The sequence below is a fragment of the Myxocyprinus asiaticus genome, chromosome 16, assembly GCF_019703515.2.
Source record: "Myxocyprinus asiaticus isolate MX2 ecotype Aquarium Trade chromosome 16, UBuf_Myxa_2, whole genome shotgun sequence".
NCBI lineage: Eukaryota > Metazoa > Chordata > Actinopteri > Cypriniformes > Catostomidae > Myxocyprinus > Myxocyprinus asiaticus.
The window spans coordinates 26,068,384-26,085,344 of record NC_059359.1 but is presented as its reverse complement, the minus strand read 5'-3'; the positions used below and the strand labels follow the sequence as shown (position 1 = coordinate 26,085,344).

The window sequence follows — 16,961 nt, the reverse complement described above, 5'->3', positions numbered from 1 at the left end:
GCAATGTCAAGTGTTCTGAGTCGTAAGGGAACTTAAGTTTTCAAGGCATAAAAACACATGTACAAGATCAATGAGCATAAGATGTAGTAACAATGCAGCACTGGCACAATAGTGGAAGTAACAATTCCGTCAGCTGGCCCAAAACTCTTTCACACTGGCCAATGGACAATTCTTAGTGTTGAGTAGGGTTGCGCGGTATACTGGTACTTACAAAATATCGCGATACCAAAACATTTAAAACAGTACGAAATCATATCGTTGTTAATTTCGGTACCATATTAAAGTATAATAATAATAATAATAATAATAATTCCTTACATTTATACAGGGTTGGGGAGTAACGGAATACATGTTACAGGATTACATATTTAAAAGACAAAATTTAAGTAACTATTCCACTACAGTTACAATTTAAATCATTGGTATTTAGAATAGTTACATTCAAAAAGTATTTTGATTACTGAAGAGATTACTTTGCATTTTATTGTCATTTGTTTCATTTAATATTTAGTCCTTTCAGATGGAAAACATTTATACATATAAATGATGCGATCCAAAGTGCATTTGAACAGTGGTGAAACACTTTCTTATGATGTGTTACATTCATATGAGCAGACAGAGAAGTTTGAAGTAAGTTTGGAGCAGAAGAAACAGAAATAAACCTTGTGTAAATTGTCAGCTTTACACTAAGCTAAAATGCTATTTCTAGCCATTTTACATGCATCTTACCAGGCACGATCTGAGGTGGGTAGAGTAGCCAAAAACTGTACTCAATTAAAAGTACAATTACTTCAAAAAAATAATTACTCAAGTAGAAGTAAAAGTACTAACATAAATAATTACTTGAGTAAGAGTAAGAAAGTATCCAATTAAAAGAGTACTCAAGTAGTGAGTAATTCGTTACTTTCACAAATGACATAATAGATGTTAACTCCCCTATATTCCATTACATAATATACATTTAACATGTATTACAGAATTATTGTTATTATTAATGGAAATTTTGTCATCATTCACCATCATGTTGTTCCAAACCCGTATGACTTACTTTCTTCCATGCAACACAATAAGGAGATATCAGACAGAATGTTTGCCTGAGTCACTATTTACTTTCAGTGAATTATTTTTTTTTCCTCTATATTTTGAAAGTGAGTGGTGACTCAGACTGTCAGTCCCTAACATTGTCTAACATATTTTGTGTTCCACATAATGCAAAGCATCACAACATGAGGGTAGGGAAATGATGACAGAATATTAAATTATGGCTGAGCTATCACTTTAAAGTTAGTTTACCCAAAAATTACAATTCTCTCATTTACTCACCCTCATGCCATCCCAGATGTGTATGACTTCCTTTCTTCTGCATAACACAAATTAAGATTTTTAGAAGAATATTTTTGCTCTGTGGACCAAAATTTTGATGCTCCAAAAAGCACATAAATGCAGCATAAAAGTAATTAATAAGACTCCAGTGGTTTAATCCATGTCTTCTGAAGTGATATGATAGGTGTGGGTGAGAAACAGATCGATATTTATCATTTTTTGCTAGACATCAGGGGTGATATGCAGAGAATTTGAATCACCAAAAACAAGAATGAAGAATGTGAAGGTGAACTGTTTCTCATCCACACCTATCACATCGCTTTTGAAGATATTGATTTAACCAGTGGAGTCTTATGGATTACTTTTATGCTGACTTATGTTTGTTTGTTTAGCTTTAAAATGTTGCCACCCATTCACTTGCATTGTAAGGACATACAGAGCTGAGAAATTCTTCTAAAAATCTTCATTTGAGTTCAGCAGATGAAAGAAAGTAATACACATCTGGGGTGGCATGAGGGTGAGTAAATAATGAGAATTTTAATTTTTTGGTGAACTATCCCTTTAAGGGCTCTTGTCAGATCTGGATGAATTTGTCAGTAAGAGAGGTTTGGAAATATTACTAGAAATTATTACGGTGAAAACGTGAAAATGTCCAACAAGGACATTATATATAATGCTGAATGATTTAGATCATGCTTTATTAATGCCTTCTTTCGCTATTTCATAGCTTTTAAAGTCCTGCGTGGGTTCTTATTTCAGTGTAGTTACAGTTTTCAGTGTAGTAAGTATTTAGATCATTAGTTCTGTACAGCAGTACCGTTGCTCTCTAAATGCAGAGTACGCAGCCTAGTGCACAGAGCACCAACCCTGGTCGTGCAACACTCGCTGTGTCTGAAACCGCCCCCAATCCACTATATATAGTGCACTATTTCGAGTGTCCGACATTTTGTAGGATTGTCTGAATTCTGAGAGAGCCACTCATTCCTTACTTTTGTTCACTCATTATTACCCACAATGCACTCTAATTTCGAGTGTACATTTGATGTACACTCAACGATGGTTAATTGCCCACAATCCACCACGGGGAAGACATACGAGTTGGGAGTTTACTGCTTCCTTCACTCCTGCAATGTTTTCTTTCATGCGGAATGTATTAATTTACTTTTTGTCAAATCATTACTTGATTAAAATAACATAATAACATATAGAGAGGCAAAACATAGATACTTTTGAAAATGTACTCTTTTTTTTTTTATTTTATTTTTTATCAAATGTGTTTACTCTTTATATTAATACACAATATATATTAAAAAATTACAAACAGAATGAAGATTTATTGTATTAATATATTATTTAATAAGAATAACAAGTAAGGCCCAAGTATTTTAAAAGTTCATATGTGATGTTTTCTGTGACAGCCCCAGAGCTCCGACACTCGGTGTATCCGTCAGTGTCTGAATTTACTCACTCATTTCGTTCACTCACTGCTGAGATATAGTGCACTTACTGCCATTCACTATATTGGAAATAGTGAATGAGTGAACGATTTCGGACACAGCCACTCTCTTCGCCATATGATCGCCTTGAGCCTGCACATCTCACCTCACTGTGCACACGCAGAAATGCTGTCTGTTCGTGCTCCAGTTGTCAATCACGTGAACAGCAGAGCCAAGGCATTTATTTGCACTTAACTTGGATGTTTACATGGATTTATATTTAATCCACCTGAAGTAGCTGCGATAGTTTCCAGTACCCCCACGATGGCGCGTGGTAAATGCGTAAATACTGCTCATGATATGTGGGACGTGGGACAATGCGCACTGATATACAGTGGTGTGAAAAAGTGTTTGCCCCCTTCCTGATTTCGTATTTTTTTGCATGTTTGTCACACTTAAATATTTCAGATCATCAAACAAGTTTAAATATTAGTCAAAGATAACACAAGTAAACACAAAATGCAGTTTTTAAATGAAGGTTGTTATTATTAAGGGAAAACAAAATCCAAACCTACATGGCCCTGTGTGAAAAAGTGATTGCCCCATAAACCTAATAACTGGTTGGGCCACCCTTAGCAGCAACAACTGCAATCAAGCGTTTGCGATAACTTGCAATGAGTCTTTTACAGCGCTGTGGAGGAATTCTGGTCCACTCATCTTTGCAGAATTGTTGTAATTCAGCCACATTGGAGGGTTTTTGAGCATGAACTGCCTTTTTAAGGTCATGCCACAGCATCTCAATAGGATTCAGGTCAGGACTTTGACTAGGCCACTCCAAAGTCTTCATTTTGTTTTTCTTCAGCCATTCAGAGGTTGACTTGTTGGTGTGTTTTGGATCATTGTCTTGCTGCAGAACCCAAGTTTGCTTCAGCTTGAGGTCACGAACAGATGGCCGGACATTCTCCTTCAGGATTTTATGGTAGACAGCAGAATTCATGGTTCCATTTATCTCAGCAAGTCTTCCAGGTCCTGAAGCAGCAAAACAGCCCCAAACCATCACACTACCACCACCATATTTTACTGTTGGTATGATGTTCTTTTTCTGAAATGCGGTGTTACTTTTATGCCAGATGAAATGGGACACACACTTTCCAAAAAGTTCAACTTTTGTCTCGTCAGTCCACAGAGTATTTTCCCAAAAGTCTTGGGGATCATCAAGATGTTTTCTGGCAAAAATGATACGAGCCTTAATGTTCTTTTTGCTCAGCAGTGGTTTTCGTCTTGGAACTCTGCCATGCAGGCCATTTTTGCCCAGTCTCTTTCTTATGGAGGAGTCATGAACACTGACCTTAACTGAGGCAAGTGAGGCCTGCAGTTCTTTGGATGTTGTCGTGGGGTCTTTTGTGACCTCTTGGATGAGTCGTCGCTGCACTCCTGGGGTATTTTTGGTCGGCCGGCCACTCCTGGGAAGGTTCACCACTGTTCCATGTTTTCGCCATTTGTGGATAATGGCTCTCACTGTGGTTCTCTGGAGTCCCAAAACTTTAGAAATGGCTTTATAACCTTTTCCAGACTGATAGATCTACTTCTAGAAGAATTACTTTCTTTCTCATTTGTTCCTGAATTTCTTTGGATCTCGGCATGATGTCTAGCTTTTGAAGATCTTTTGGTCTACTTCACTTTGTCAGGCAGGTCCTATTTAAGATTTCTTGATTGAGAACAGGTGTGGCAGTAATCAGGCCTGGGTGTGGCTAGAGAAATTGAACTCAGGTGTGATAAACCACAGTTATGTTTTAACAGGTGGGGCAAACACTTTTTCACACAGGGCCATGTAGGTTTGGATTTTGTTTTCCCTTAATAATAACAACCTTCATTTAAAAACTGCATTTTGTGTTTACTTGTGTTATCTTTGACTAATATTTAAACTTGTTTGATGATCTGAAACATTTAAGTGTGACAAACATGCAAAACAATACGAAATCAGGAAGGGGGCAAACACTTTTTCACACCACTGTATTGCTGCACTGATTTAAAAATGTACACTTAAAAACTGATGTCATAAGAGCCCAGTTACAGAATCACCCTGAACATTACCATCACATTACACAGAAAAGCCCATGTTAGCATTAGAGCCACAACTTAACTCAGCGTGCTGCCTTAAATTGAAGCTGAGATTTTAATCTTGAAATATCAGCTTGTCTTGGTGTTAAATGAAGGCATTCCATGACGAAACTATTCTTTTTTTTCACTGTGCGGAGCGAAAAAAGTGTTTCACTCTGAAGAGTTTGATGCTGCAGCACTGATGACTTGAGTGACAGTCTGTGATAGCAGCACGCGGCTCTGTGTGAACTTCCGCTCTCGTAAAATTCCATTCAGTTATCTCTCAATAAATTACGCATTAATTAAAATTAAACCCAATAATGTAACGGCAGGGACGCTGCCGACTGTAAAGAAGTAAAAGTAAAATGTCATTAGAAATTTACTTGAGTGAGAGTAAGAAGTACCCACTTTTAAACATACTCTAAAAGTACATTTTTTTTCCAAAAAGTTACTGAAGTAATTGTAGCAGGTTACTACCCAACTCTGCGCACGATCGTATTTTTTTTTTTATCAAGAAAATTCACATTTGATCATAATTTCTTTTTTTTTTTTTTTTTAGTAAGACCTTTGATATTAGGGCAAAAATTTTATTCTTGAAGATAATTTTTGTATTGTTTCCCTGTAAAAATATCTAAAAATCCTGTAAAAAAACAACACAGCATATTTAGATTTTTCAGAGAATGTATTTTAAACATGTGCATTTTGTTAATACAATACAATTTATAGTCAAAACAAGTGAAAAAATCTACCACTGCTGAATTTAGAATACGTTACTGACCTTGAGTAATATAATGGAATACATTACAAATTACATTTTACAGCATGTAATCTGTAGTGGAATACATTTCAAAAGTAACCCTCCCAACCCTGCATTTATATACTATTTACATAGTATAGGACGAATCTCCTCAACCATCACCAGTGTGCAGCATCCACCTTGATGATGCGACTGCAGCCATATTGCACCAGAACGGCCACCACACGCTAGCTATTGGTGGAGAGGAAAGTAGAGTGATGTAGCCAATTCAGGGATGGAATTATTAGGAGGCCATGATAGATAAGGGCCAATGGGGGGAATTTGGCCAAAGTATGCTGCCATTAGCAAAATGTAATGTAATGTGAAAGTTCTGAGATGAAATCAAAGACTAGAATAAAAGAATAAAAAAGCCTGTATATGGCCAAGTGTGATCATTAAACAGCAGAAGGATGTCATTTAATGAAATAATATACAGTCACGTGTGCTGCACGCCACAGTATGAATAAGAGGTGCCTCTCTGCCCTGTCATCTCCTTCACACGCATGCAACACACACAGGCATGCACACACACACACACACACACACACACACACACAATGCAACACACACTACAAATGCTTAATTTTCATGCAGTGTGTCCAGTAGTATCCATCTGCAGAGCCACAGATCAGTGTGTTGAGTGTATAAACGGCTGTGAACTCTCAAATTAACTCTTTCTCCGTTGCAGCTTGGAGATTTCAGCTCGCGAGTCACGGGAAGCTTGATTTAACAAACTATTCACAAACAGGAAGAACTTCAAAGATCTTGCAAAATAAAAGTCCTGCTGAAATGAGAGCTCTTTTCAACTGATTGCGTGAAATTGAAGACATTACGACAGAACCATATTACTACTGTATAAAGGTGTAATATTCAAAGCAGTCACAATAATACTCAAAGTAACAATAATATAATATTAAATGGTTTTATTATTATTATTATTATTATTATCTGTAAGCAATATCACATAAGCAAGTGTACGAATATCAGCATTTTGTGATTCAGCCATGCCAGCATTTTGCCTCAGGTAATTAGATTGATTTTTAATTGTTCATTTAATGTTTTCATTAATACCGTAAAGCGCTATTGTGTGTGGGGTTTTTTTGTTTTTTTTTTGTTTACCAAATACAGTGTATGTGATGCCTGTGTTTTTTGCTTTATTAATCATATGTGTATTTGTCACATCCCATCCCACCCCACATTCCACTGTACACTTAACAGAGGTTATCAAAAACCTCAGATCTCCCTTAACACACACACTTCTGCATTCACAGGGTCCACCACTCTTTCTTCTGTCTTTGTATGGGGTTTAGGAACTCACAGCTGTTGATTTTTACAAGCCTCTTTGTTTGCTAATCTTCTTATCCAGTCACTTAATGATGGTCAAGTGTGCATGGCCAGTATGTGTTTGCCTCTATGTTTGTGTGGTTTTCTTGTGTGTATGTGTTTGTGGCTGTAATTAATGCCAAAATAGCTTCAAAAGGCCATCCAGATTTTTATGGTTTTGTTTGATGTGTCTCACAAAATTGTTAGAGTTGTATCTTTGTTTAAATGCTCCCAAAAATATCACAGCTGTATGTGTGTAGCATGTACCAAAAATATCCCCGCTTGTAGTATGTGAGTGGAGTGAAGCAGCAACAATTTCCCCTCCACACTGAAAACATTCTATGATCACTCCGATCTAGCTACACTCCAAGTTGTCTATTTTCCACTCCCCGCTAACTGACAAGAGAAACCCTGCTCTGTGTTCACTCCATGGAAAAATTTGGGCCTTTGTATGCTTCTAAATATCACAAACCTTTTTGCAGAAGATGTATTTATTTTAAAATAAATACACAATACTAGGAGAAAATCTTCAATGTGCTTCAATAACATTAGCCTAAGTCTTTATTAAATTATTTATATTGTCTTACTTTTGAAACGTCAGCAACATTCTCTGGATTAAATTGAATAAATTACTAAAGGAAAAAACAATTAAAATACATTATTTTTTTTAAATGTAAATTTTATTAGGCCTATGAATTATTGCACTTTTATTTAATTTATATATTAACCTTGTGCTTTAATTCTGTGAATGGAAAAAAGGTCGGTTGAATTACATTATCAGAATTTTCTAAAAAACAATTTAATCAAGGTTAGTTTAGACAATCAGAGCTAAAGTGCATTCAGAAAGTGTTCAGACCCCTTCATTTTTTTCTTCACATTGTATAATGTTGCAGCCTTATGCTAAAATGCTTTAATTCTTTTTCACATCAATCTACACTCCATACCCCATAATGACAAAACAAAAACCAGATTTGTGATAACTTTGCAAATTTATTAAAAAGTAAAAACTGAAATATCACAATGACACAAGTATTCAGACCCTTTGCTATGACACTTGAAATTTAGCTCAGGTGCATCCCATTTCTCTGAATCATCTTTGAGATGTTTCTACACTTTAATTGGAGTCCATTTGTGGCAAATTCAATTGATTAGACATTTGGAAAGGCACACACCTGTCTATATAAGGTCTTACAGCTGAAAATGCTTATCAGAGCAAAAACCAAGCCATGAGGTCAAAGGAACTGCCTACAGAGCTCAGTGACAGGATTGTGTTGAGGCACAGATCTGGGGAAGGCCACAGAAAAGTTCCAGCTGCATTGAAGGATCCCAAGAGCACAGTGGCCTCCATAACACTTAAATGAAAGAAGCTTGGAACAACCAGGACTCTTCCTAGAGCTGGCCACCCGACCAAACTGAGAAATCGGGGGAGAAGTAAAGAGAGTAAGAGAGGTGACCAAGAACCCAGTGGTCACTCTGGTTGAGCTCCAAAGATTATGTGTGGAGATTGGAGAAACTTGCAGAAGGACAACCATCACTGCAACATTCCACCGATCTGGGCTTTATGGCAGAGTGTCCAGACGGAAGCCTCTCCTTAGCGCAAGACACGTGAAATAGCACCTTAAGGACTCAGACTGTGAGAAACAAGATTCGCTGGTCTGATGAAATGAAGATTGAACTGATTGCCCTCAATTCCAAACATCCTGTTTGGAGGAAACAAGGCACCGCTCATCACCTGCGCAAAACCATCCCAACAGTGAAGCATGGTGGTGGTAGCATTATGCTGTGGGGGTGTTTTTCAGCGGCAGGGACTGGGGGACTGGTCAGGGTTGAAGGAAAGCTGAACGCAGCAAAATACAGAAATATCCTTAATGAAAACCTGGTCCAGAGCACTCAGGACATAAGACTGGGCTAAAGGTTCGTCTTCCAACAGGACAATGACCCTAAGCACACAGCCAAGACAATGCAAGTGTGGCTTAGGGACAACTCTGTGAATGTCCTTGAGTGGCCCAGCCAGAGCCCAGACTTGAACCCAATCAAACATCTCTGGAGAGACCTGAAAATGGCTGTCCACCGACAGTCCTCACCCAACCTTACAGAATTTGAGAGGATCTGCAGAGAAGAATGGCAGAAAATCCCCAAATCCAGGTGTGAAAAGCTTGTCACATCATACCCAAAAAGACTTGAGGCTGTAATTGCTGCCAAAGGTGCTTCAACCAAGTACTGAGTTGAGGGTCTGAATTCTTATGTGATATTTCAGTTTTTTCTTTTTAATACATTTACAAAGTTATCAAAAATCTGTTTATTTTATTTTTTTTTTGTCATAATGGGGTGTGGAGTTTAAATTGATGTTAAAAAAAAAATTAAAGCATTTTAGCATAAGGCTGCAAAATAGCAAAATGTGAAAAAAAATGAAGGGGTCTGAATACTTTCTTAATGCACTGTAGATGTCTGTGATGAGGAGGAGGGCGTGGCCGAGCCGTGAGGGTGCACGGCTGGTGCTGAATCAGATGATCAGCGGAGAGTGATATAAAGGGGGGCTGGATACGCCAGTTCGAGAGAGAGTGAGATTTATGTTTTATGTTGAGTTTTACATTAAACTTTACATTTACTGTTCAGCCGGTTCCCGCCGCCTCCTTGCCCACCTTTACCTGTTACAGTGTCCAAAGCTGAGTTCACTTTTAGAAATATTAGCTTTTAAATTGAATTTTTTTTTTATTTATTTATTTTAAATAAACTCTGCTCACGTTTGCTGAGCTTCTTCATCTGCAAATGTAAATTGCATAAATTACGGCACTAAAAGAAATTTTAGATGGCTATTAATTAGTCAAAATATGCAATATTAACAAATTGCTAAGTTCAGTTGTTGATTTAGGTCGTTCCATCTTCCAAATGGACAATGACCACAAGCATACCTCCTAAGTTGTGGCAAAATGGCTTAAGGACAACAAAGTCAAGGTACTGGAGTGGCCATCACAAAGCCCTGACCTCAATCCAATCTGAAAAAGCATGTGCGAGCAAGGTGGCCTACAAATCTGACACAGTTACACCAGTTCTTTCTGGAGTAATGGGCCAAAATTCCAGCAACTTATTGTGAGAAGCTTGTGGAAGGCTACCCAAAACATTTGACCCAAGTTAAACAATTTAAAGGCAATGCTACCAAATACTAACAAAGTGTATGTAAACTTCTGACCCACTGGGAATGTGATGAAAGAAATAAAAGCTGAAATAAATCATTCTCTCTACTATTATTCTGACATTTCACATTCTTAAAATAAAGTAGTGATCCTAACTGACCTAAGATGGAAAGTTTTCTACGATTAAATGTCAGGAATTGTGAAAAACTGAGTTTAAATGTATTTGGCTAAGATGTATGTAAACTTCTGTCTTCAACTGTATATTCATATTCATCTTTTACACTTTTTCTCTGTCACTGTCTCTATCTGCTTATACCTCTATACCTCTGCCTCACTCCCAGCACGCAAGCTGGCCCCCAATGAGTTCCCTCATAAGCTGTATGTGCAGAACTACACATCTGCCATCCCAGGCACCTGCCTCACACTCCGCAAGTGGCTCTTCACCACAGAGGAGGAGATTCTGCTCCATGACAACGAGCTGGCCATCAACTATTGCTTCCATCAGGTCTATGCTTGTGTATACACATGTGGAAGAGTGTTTATTTTACTCTGTATTAGTGTATGATGTCTTCTGTATTCCCTCTCAGGCTCTGGATGATGTGAAAAAGGGATTCATCAAAGTGGGGGAGAAATCCTACCAGCTCCAAAAGCTTACTGAGCAGAGGAAAATGACCATGGTCGGTCTCAAAACAGTTCAGATTCATGATCATCAAATGAACAGTTACCATTGATATTAAGTGATGGACTGTTAAAAAAAATCCTAATGAAACAATGTTTCCTGTCCCTTTTCCTTCTGTAGTATTTAAGTATTCTAAGGACATGTGAGGGCTACAATGAGATCACTTTCCCTCACTGCTCCTGTGACTCGCGAAGAAAAGGTCACGTCATCACTGCAATTAGCATCCACCACTTCAAACTCCATGCTTGCACTGAAGATGGCACTCTAGAGGTGAATGTGTTTGGAGTAAAAAGTTATTTATTGACTATTTTTCTCACTTCCTGAGAGCTTGACTTGCTGGGTGTCATGACTTCAGTAGAAGCTGTTGGTACCACTCCATAATTTCCTCATTTAGGAAAACAGTATAATGATGTGGCCTCTCTGTCGCTACAGAATCAGGTGATCGCGTTTGAATGGTCAGAAATGCAGAGATGGGACACGGATGAAGAGGGAATGGCTTTCTGTTTTGAGTATGCACGAGGGGAGAAGAAACCTCGCTGGGTCAAAATCTTCACTCCATACGTGAGTCCCGTACATGTGCGGTGAAAAAGATCTTGCATCCTGCCTTTGTCCTTGTGCACTGAAAATGTCTTCTCTTTTCTAGTTCAACTACATGCATGAGTGCTTCGAGAGAGTCTTCTGTGAGCTCAAATGGAGAAAAGAGGTGAGCTACTTCAGTAAGTACTGAGTGAGTGTGTGTTCACTCTATGGGTCTGCGTATTGATCTGTGTGTTTGTTCAGGTTGAAGAGGAGGCCACAGACAAGGACAATAAGAACTGCAGTAAAGATGGTATGTGCAGTAAGGTAAGGCTCCACCTGCCTTTTTTTTTTTTTTAATCTATGGAAATTAAAGGAATAGTTCACCCAAAAATGAAAAATTCTCATTTACTCATGCGACCCTCATGCGATCCCAGATGAGTGACTTACTTTCTTCTGCTGAACACAAACAAAGATTTTTAGAAGAACATCTCAGCTCTGTAGGTCCCATACAATGCAAGTGAATGGTGGCCAGAACTTTGAAGGTCCAAAAAGCATATAAACAGATCAATATTTAAGTTATTTTTTTAGTATAAATTCTCCTACCTGCCCAGTAGATGGCGAAAATAAAAGAAAAATAATATGAAATTGAAAATGGAGATTTACAGTTTAAAAAAAAAAAAAAAAAAAAAAAAAGGACTTCAGTATTAATCATTTTATCACCCACACTTATCAGATCACTTCTGAAAATATTGATTTAACAACTGGTTTCATATGAATTACTTTTATGCTGCCTTCATAAGCTTTGTGGACCTTCAAAGCTCTGCAGGTCAAGACAATGCAAGTAAATGGTCGCTAGAGCTTTGAAGGTCCAAAAAGCATATAAAGGCAGCATAAACGTAATCCATATGATGCCAGTTGTTAAATCCATGTCTTAAGAAGCGATATGATGGGTGTAGGTGATAAAAAGATAAATATTTAAGTCCTTTTTTGTTAATATAATCTCCATTTTCACTTTCACATTATTTTATTTTATTTTTTATTTTTTTTTGGCGATTCACATTCTTTGTGCATATCACCACCAGGACAGGGAGGAGAATTTATAATAAAAAAATAACTTCAATATTGATCTGTTTCTCACCCACACCTATCATATCACAAGAAATGGATTTAACCACGAGTGTTAAGGATTACTTTTATACTGCCTTTTATATGCTTTTTGGATCTCCAAAGCTCTGGCCACCATTCACTTGCATTGTATGGACCTACAGAGCTAAGATGTTCTTCTAAAAATCTTCGTTTATGTTCAACAGAAGAATCGTCACACATCTGGGATGGCATGAGGGTGAGTAAATGATGAGAGAATTTAACTTTTTGGATGAACTATCCCTTTAATGTCACAGTCCAGAATGTGTGATCTGAAATGCGTCTCTTTTGCACAGAATATCTTCCAGCTGTTGAGACACAGAAGGGATGGAGGCACATGAACGAAGAGATTATCTCCTCTTGAATCCTCAAGTACACGCATATAAACAAACACTTATAGCTGCATACAGAAGTCCAAATAAGAACTATTTCAAACCAGACACTTACAGCTTAATCTACAACTGATACACACATAATTAAGTACTCTCCTTCAAACCCAAGGCTGTCAAAAAAGAAAATTTAAAGCAGGAAATTACACAACCACAGTACAGTGAAGAAAAACTAAAAGACTTTACGACTTTCGCCATCACACAATTTCATTGGACTGGACAGAGATATGTTGGACATCGTAGAGGTGACTGCCAGATCGGGACAGGACGGTAGACAGTGAGACATCTTAGAGAGGAGAAAGACCGTGATCTCGCTATTGTCAAATGATATACGCCATATGTACCTACAGATGGACACATCCTGGTCTTTGACATGGCACCAGCATTGCGATTGGTCCAGGTGACTAATTCACGTCGTGTGGCTGGTCACAAGACAAGGTCTTCAGACTGGACACTTTGACAGATGCAAGTGTTTACACACTTAAGTTCTTGAGGTGGTGTTCCTTGGGAATGTGGCTAAAAGAGAGAGAGAGAGAGAGAGAGAGAGAGAGAGAGAGAGAGAGAGAGAGAGAGAGAGAGAGAGAGAGAGAGAGAGAGAGAGAGAGAGAGAGAGAGAGAGAGAGAGAGAGAGAGAGAGAGAGAGAGAGAGAGAGAGAGAGAAGTGTGTTAATTTAAAGACATGGAAACCTCAACGGTCGAACTAATGCATCATCCTGACACATGCACATACACCTGTGAGGGCAGAGATGCTCTCTCAGAATGTATTAATTTCAAAAAAGTTAATTAAAAAACAACAAAAAAATGGAGCAAAAACCATTAATACATTTTTCACTTGGACAATGAGAGTGAGAGAGGGAAAGAAAACAAGCCTTTTTAACCTAGTTAAAAACAGGGCAAGAGAGACTTTCCATACTTTTCCACACTAATTTGCCTGTTACCTCACTATTGCCACTATGTTGTCAGTAGGTTTGTACAGATTTTCAGCCCTTATGTTGAACTGAGGTTTTATTTTTATTTTGTTCTTTCATCTATCTTTTATTCTTTATAGCAGTATTTGATTGCATTAGCCATCGCCTGGCCCAGATGGAATTTTTAGGACTGATTTGGGGGGGGGGGGCAAGCTGGAATTCAATTAAATGAGTTTAAATGTGGTGCAGTGTTCTTATTGGTACAGCATGATCAAATTAGCCAAAATATTTAATAAAAAACATGCAACAGGCGGAGAATAAGTGGATCTTATGGGTCAACATATGCTGAATAATGGCCGTTAGAATTCATCTTAGCTTTCTGTTGAGGTATGCGGGCGTAGATTCCATGTTGGCCTGGCCTTCACTCTGGAACATCATCCCACATATAATCTGTACCAGTGCTCTGTGTGGGTGCTTTCTCCACATATATGACTTGAGTTGTTTTAACAGTGTTATGAATGTGAAACATTGAATTGGAAAGCCAGAGTAGTGTTAGTTATGTGTGTGTGAATATGTTGTGTGAACGTTAGGCTGGTTAGTTTGAGTTTCGGGCTGCCATGCCCTCATTGAGCAGTAGATGGCTCTGACCGCACGTGATGCCATCTGCCTTTGCTGTCATTTTAACTGTTTGAGTGTGTATCTGTTCAATTTTACTTATTGTAGCGCAGGCGCATACAAACCTGTCACTCCAGAGCAGTCATGACATGTTTTGCACTTTTTAAATGATGTACGTGTGAGTCTGTGTCTGTATGTTAAAGACTGACAGCATGCCATTTCTGTCCTGCACAGATGACGTTTCTGTGTGTCATCGCATTCATTGACTTTACTAGACAAACCAAGCAAGCAATTGTGAATAGAATGACCGGTGGATTTGTGTTCTGTTGAATTACCACAGCTGTCTTACATAAATTATATGCTGGTTATCATGGGGTTTCGCTGAATCCTGCAAAGCCTCGGCCTAAGCATATGGTTAAAATCTCTTCATTCTTGTCAAATGTATGGCTTGTTGTCATAGGCTTTTAGATCAGACTTTATGTCTGTGTGTATCTTTTCCCCTCTCTCATTCTTCAGCTCTACTCTTTCATTCTCTGTTTGTTTGCTCTGGTTGTGTTCTTTCTCTTTGACTGAAACTTTAATTTATTTGAATATGATATTACACAAATATCTCTGTGTACAGTATTTTCAGCGGTGTGAGTTTTTGGGTAATCTTTTCAAATAAGGCACAAAAAGAACATTTACAAAGCGACTCCAAGTAGTGTAAACTGAAATAAGCAATGTAGGACACATACTGCAAATAAAACAAAAAATGCAAGACAAATGTATAACTGGAGGTTTTGAACTAGAAACTAAAGTTGACATGGACAAAACTTTATGTAAAAGCAAAATGTTTGGTAATGTTTGGTCATAGCATTATATTAAAATGTAACATATTCTTTTAATTAAATTGATTTATTGACTCCATGTGTGCGTGTGTAAGAGAGTGAGAGTGGCTTGGAAATCCTTTCTGATAAAAATCTGAATTAAACCTATCAGCACATCATTATTCACACAGGTACGAATGACTTAAGGGCCATGAAAGGTCATGTGGCTCCAGTACTTGAGAGGTGACCATCAGAGGCATGCAACAATTCCCAGAGACAAAAATTACTCTTATCCACACTACTACAATGCAGCGATGTGCCATTCCATGCCATTCATGGAAACAATGTAGAAATCTCCAGAGGATGTGCACTGCTTCCAAACCCAACTGTCAAGATAAGCTCCCGACCACCAGGAAGTCCTTTTCCTCCAGTCCAGACCAGACGAAACACAGCCATAAGTGCTCCAGAACAACACCAGAGTTACTCTTCAGGAAATCCTGCTCCTGCAGACCAGATCAGATGAGACTCAGCCATGAAAGAACCAGGACAACACCAGCGTTACGCAGCAGCGGTTCAACAGCCACAGAACCCTGCAGCGGCAGAACTCAACCATACAAGACATCTACTCAACATCATCTGTTCTAAACTGATGACATAATGTACAAGTCATATTGTATATATGTATATACACACATGATAAAATATTAGTTTTATCCATGAGATCATTTAAAATCAGCTGTTGGAATATACAAGGTCTGCACTCTTCTACAATTGGTAACAAGATGAACAAGACTTAAGTAGTGTTAAAGATATAGATACTGTATCTCCATATTTCTTGAGACATGTCTTAGTAATGAAACTTTACATTGCCTGAAAGCATAGAGTGAATTTACTATCCCTTCATTAAAAACATCTCAAATCAAATGTGGCCATGATTCAGGTGGAATATGAATATGGCACAAAGACAATTTAAAGCACTTGACTAAAATAGTCAAAACTAAAAATTATCTGTTTGCTTGAAATAAAATCACTAGTAGCACAGAGTGATTTTTACCTCTGTGCTGTATATATTCCACCACGTGACTCTCCATATTACCAAGATAAATGCTTTCTACAGCAGCAGACTGGTATCTTACACTTTCAGTCCAGAGGAAATGGCCTGATATGTGGTGACCTAAATGCAAGAACTGGGAGGTAAATTGATTATATAGATATAGATGGTATTTACATAAATGACAACACCATATCTCAAACAACATCAATTATCAGTCCAAGAAACAGCTATGCCAGTTTAGTCAACACAAATAGAAAGCAAATGTTAAAGCTGTGTAAAGGTTTGAGGCTTTACATCATAAATGGTAGAATCAGAGGATATTTGCTCAGTAGATTTACAGTTGTGCTCAAAAGTTTGCATACCCTTGGAGAATTAGTAATATATGTACCTTTTTTAAATAAAACATGAATGAGCAGGCAAAACACATTTCTTTTATTTCTTATGGGATTCGTATTCAACTGCAGGTTATAACAGAATGGCACAATCATAAAACAAACATGGCAACAAAGAAAAAAATGAAATGACCCCTGTTCAAAAGTCTGCATACCCTTAGTTCTTAATACTGTGTATTGCCCCCTTTAGCATCAATGACCGCGTGCAGTCTTTTGTTATAGTTGTCTATGAGGCCCCAAATTCTTGCAGGTGGTAAAGCTGCCCATTCGTCTTGGCAAAATGCCTCTATGTCATGCAAAGTCTTTGGTCATCTTGCATGAACTGCACGTTTGAGATCTCCCCA

General features: G+C 37.9%; 1 protein-coding gene across 4 annotated transcripts in view; it reads left to right on the top strand.

Moving 5' to 3' along the window:
- LOC127453551 (sorting nexin-27-like) overlaps positions 1-15,271 on the top strand; it is a 32,491-nt gene extending 17,220 nt beyond the window's left edge. For 3 of the 4 annotated variants that reach the window (XM_051719985.1, XM_051719983.1, XM_051719982.1), the window contains 7 exons: positions 10,454-10,617; positions 10,700-10,789; positions 10,912-11,061; positions 11,224-11,352; positions 11,435-11,494; positions 11,572-11,620; positions 12,750-15,271. In XM_051719985.1, the coding sequence (XP_051575945.1) occupies positions 10,454-10,617; positions 10,700-10,789; positions 10,912-11,061; positions 11,224-11,352; positions 11,435-11,494; positions 11,572-11,620; positions 12,750-12,817 (710 nt within the window). In that variant the 3' untranslated portion in view covers positions 12,818-15,271. Of the gene's footprint in view, positions 1-10,453; positions 10,618-10,699; positions 10,790-10,911; positions 11,062-11,223; positions 11,353-11,434; positions 11,495-11,571; positions 11,635-12,749 lie in introns of all 4 variants that reach the window. The other variant, XM_051719984.1, reaches the window with a different exon arrangement.
- The last annotated feature ends 1,690 nt before the right edge of the window (positions 15,272-16,961 follow it).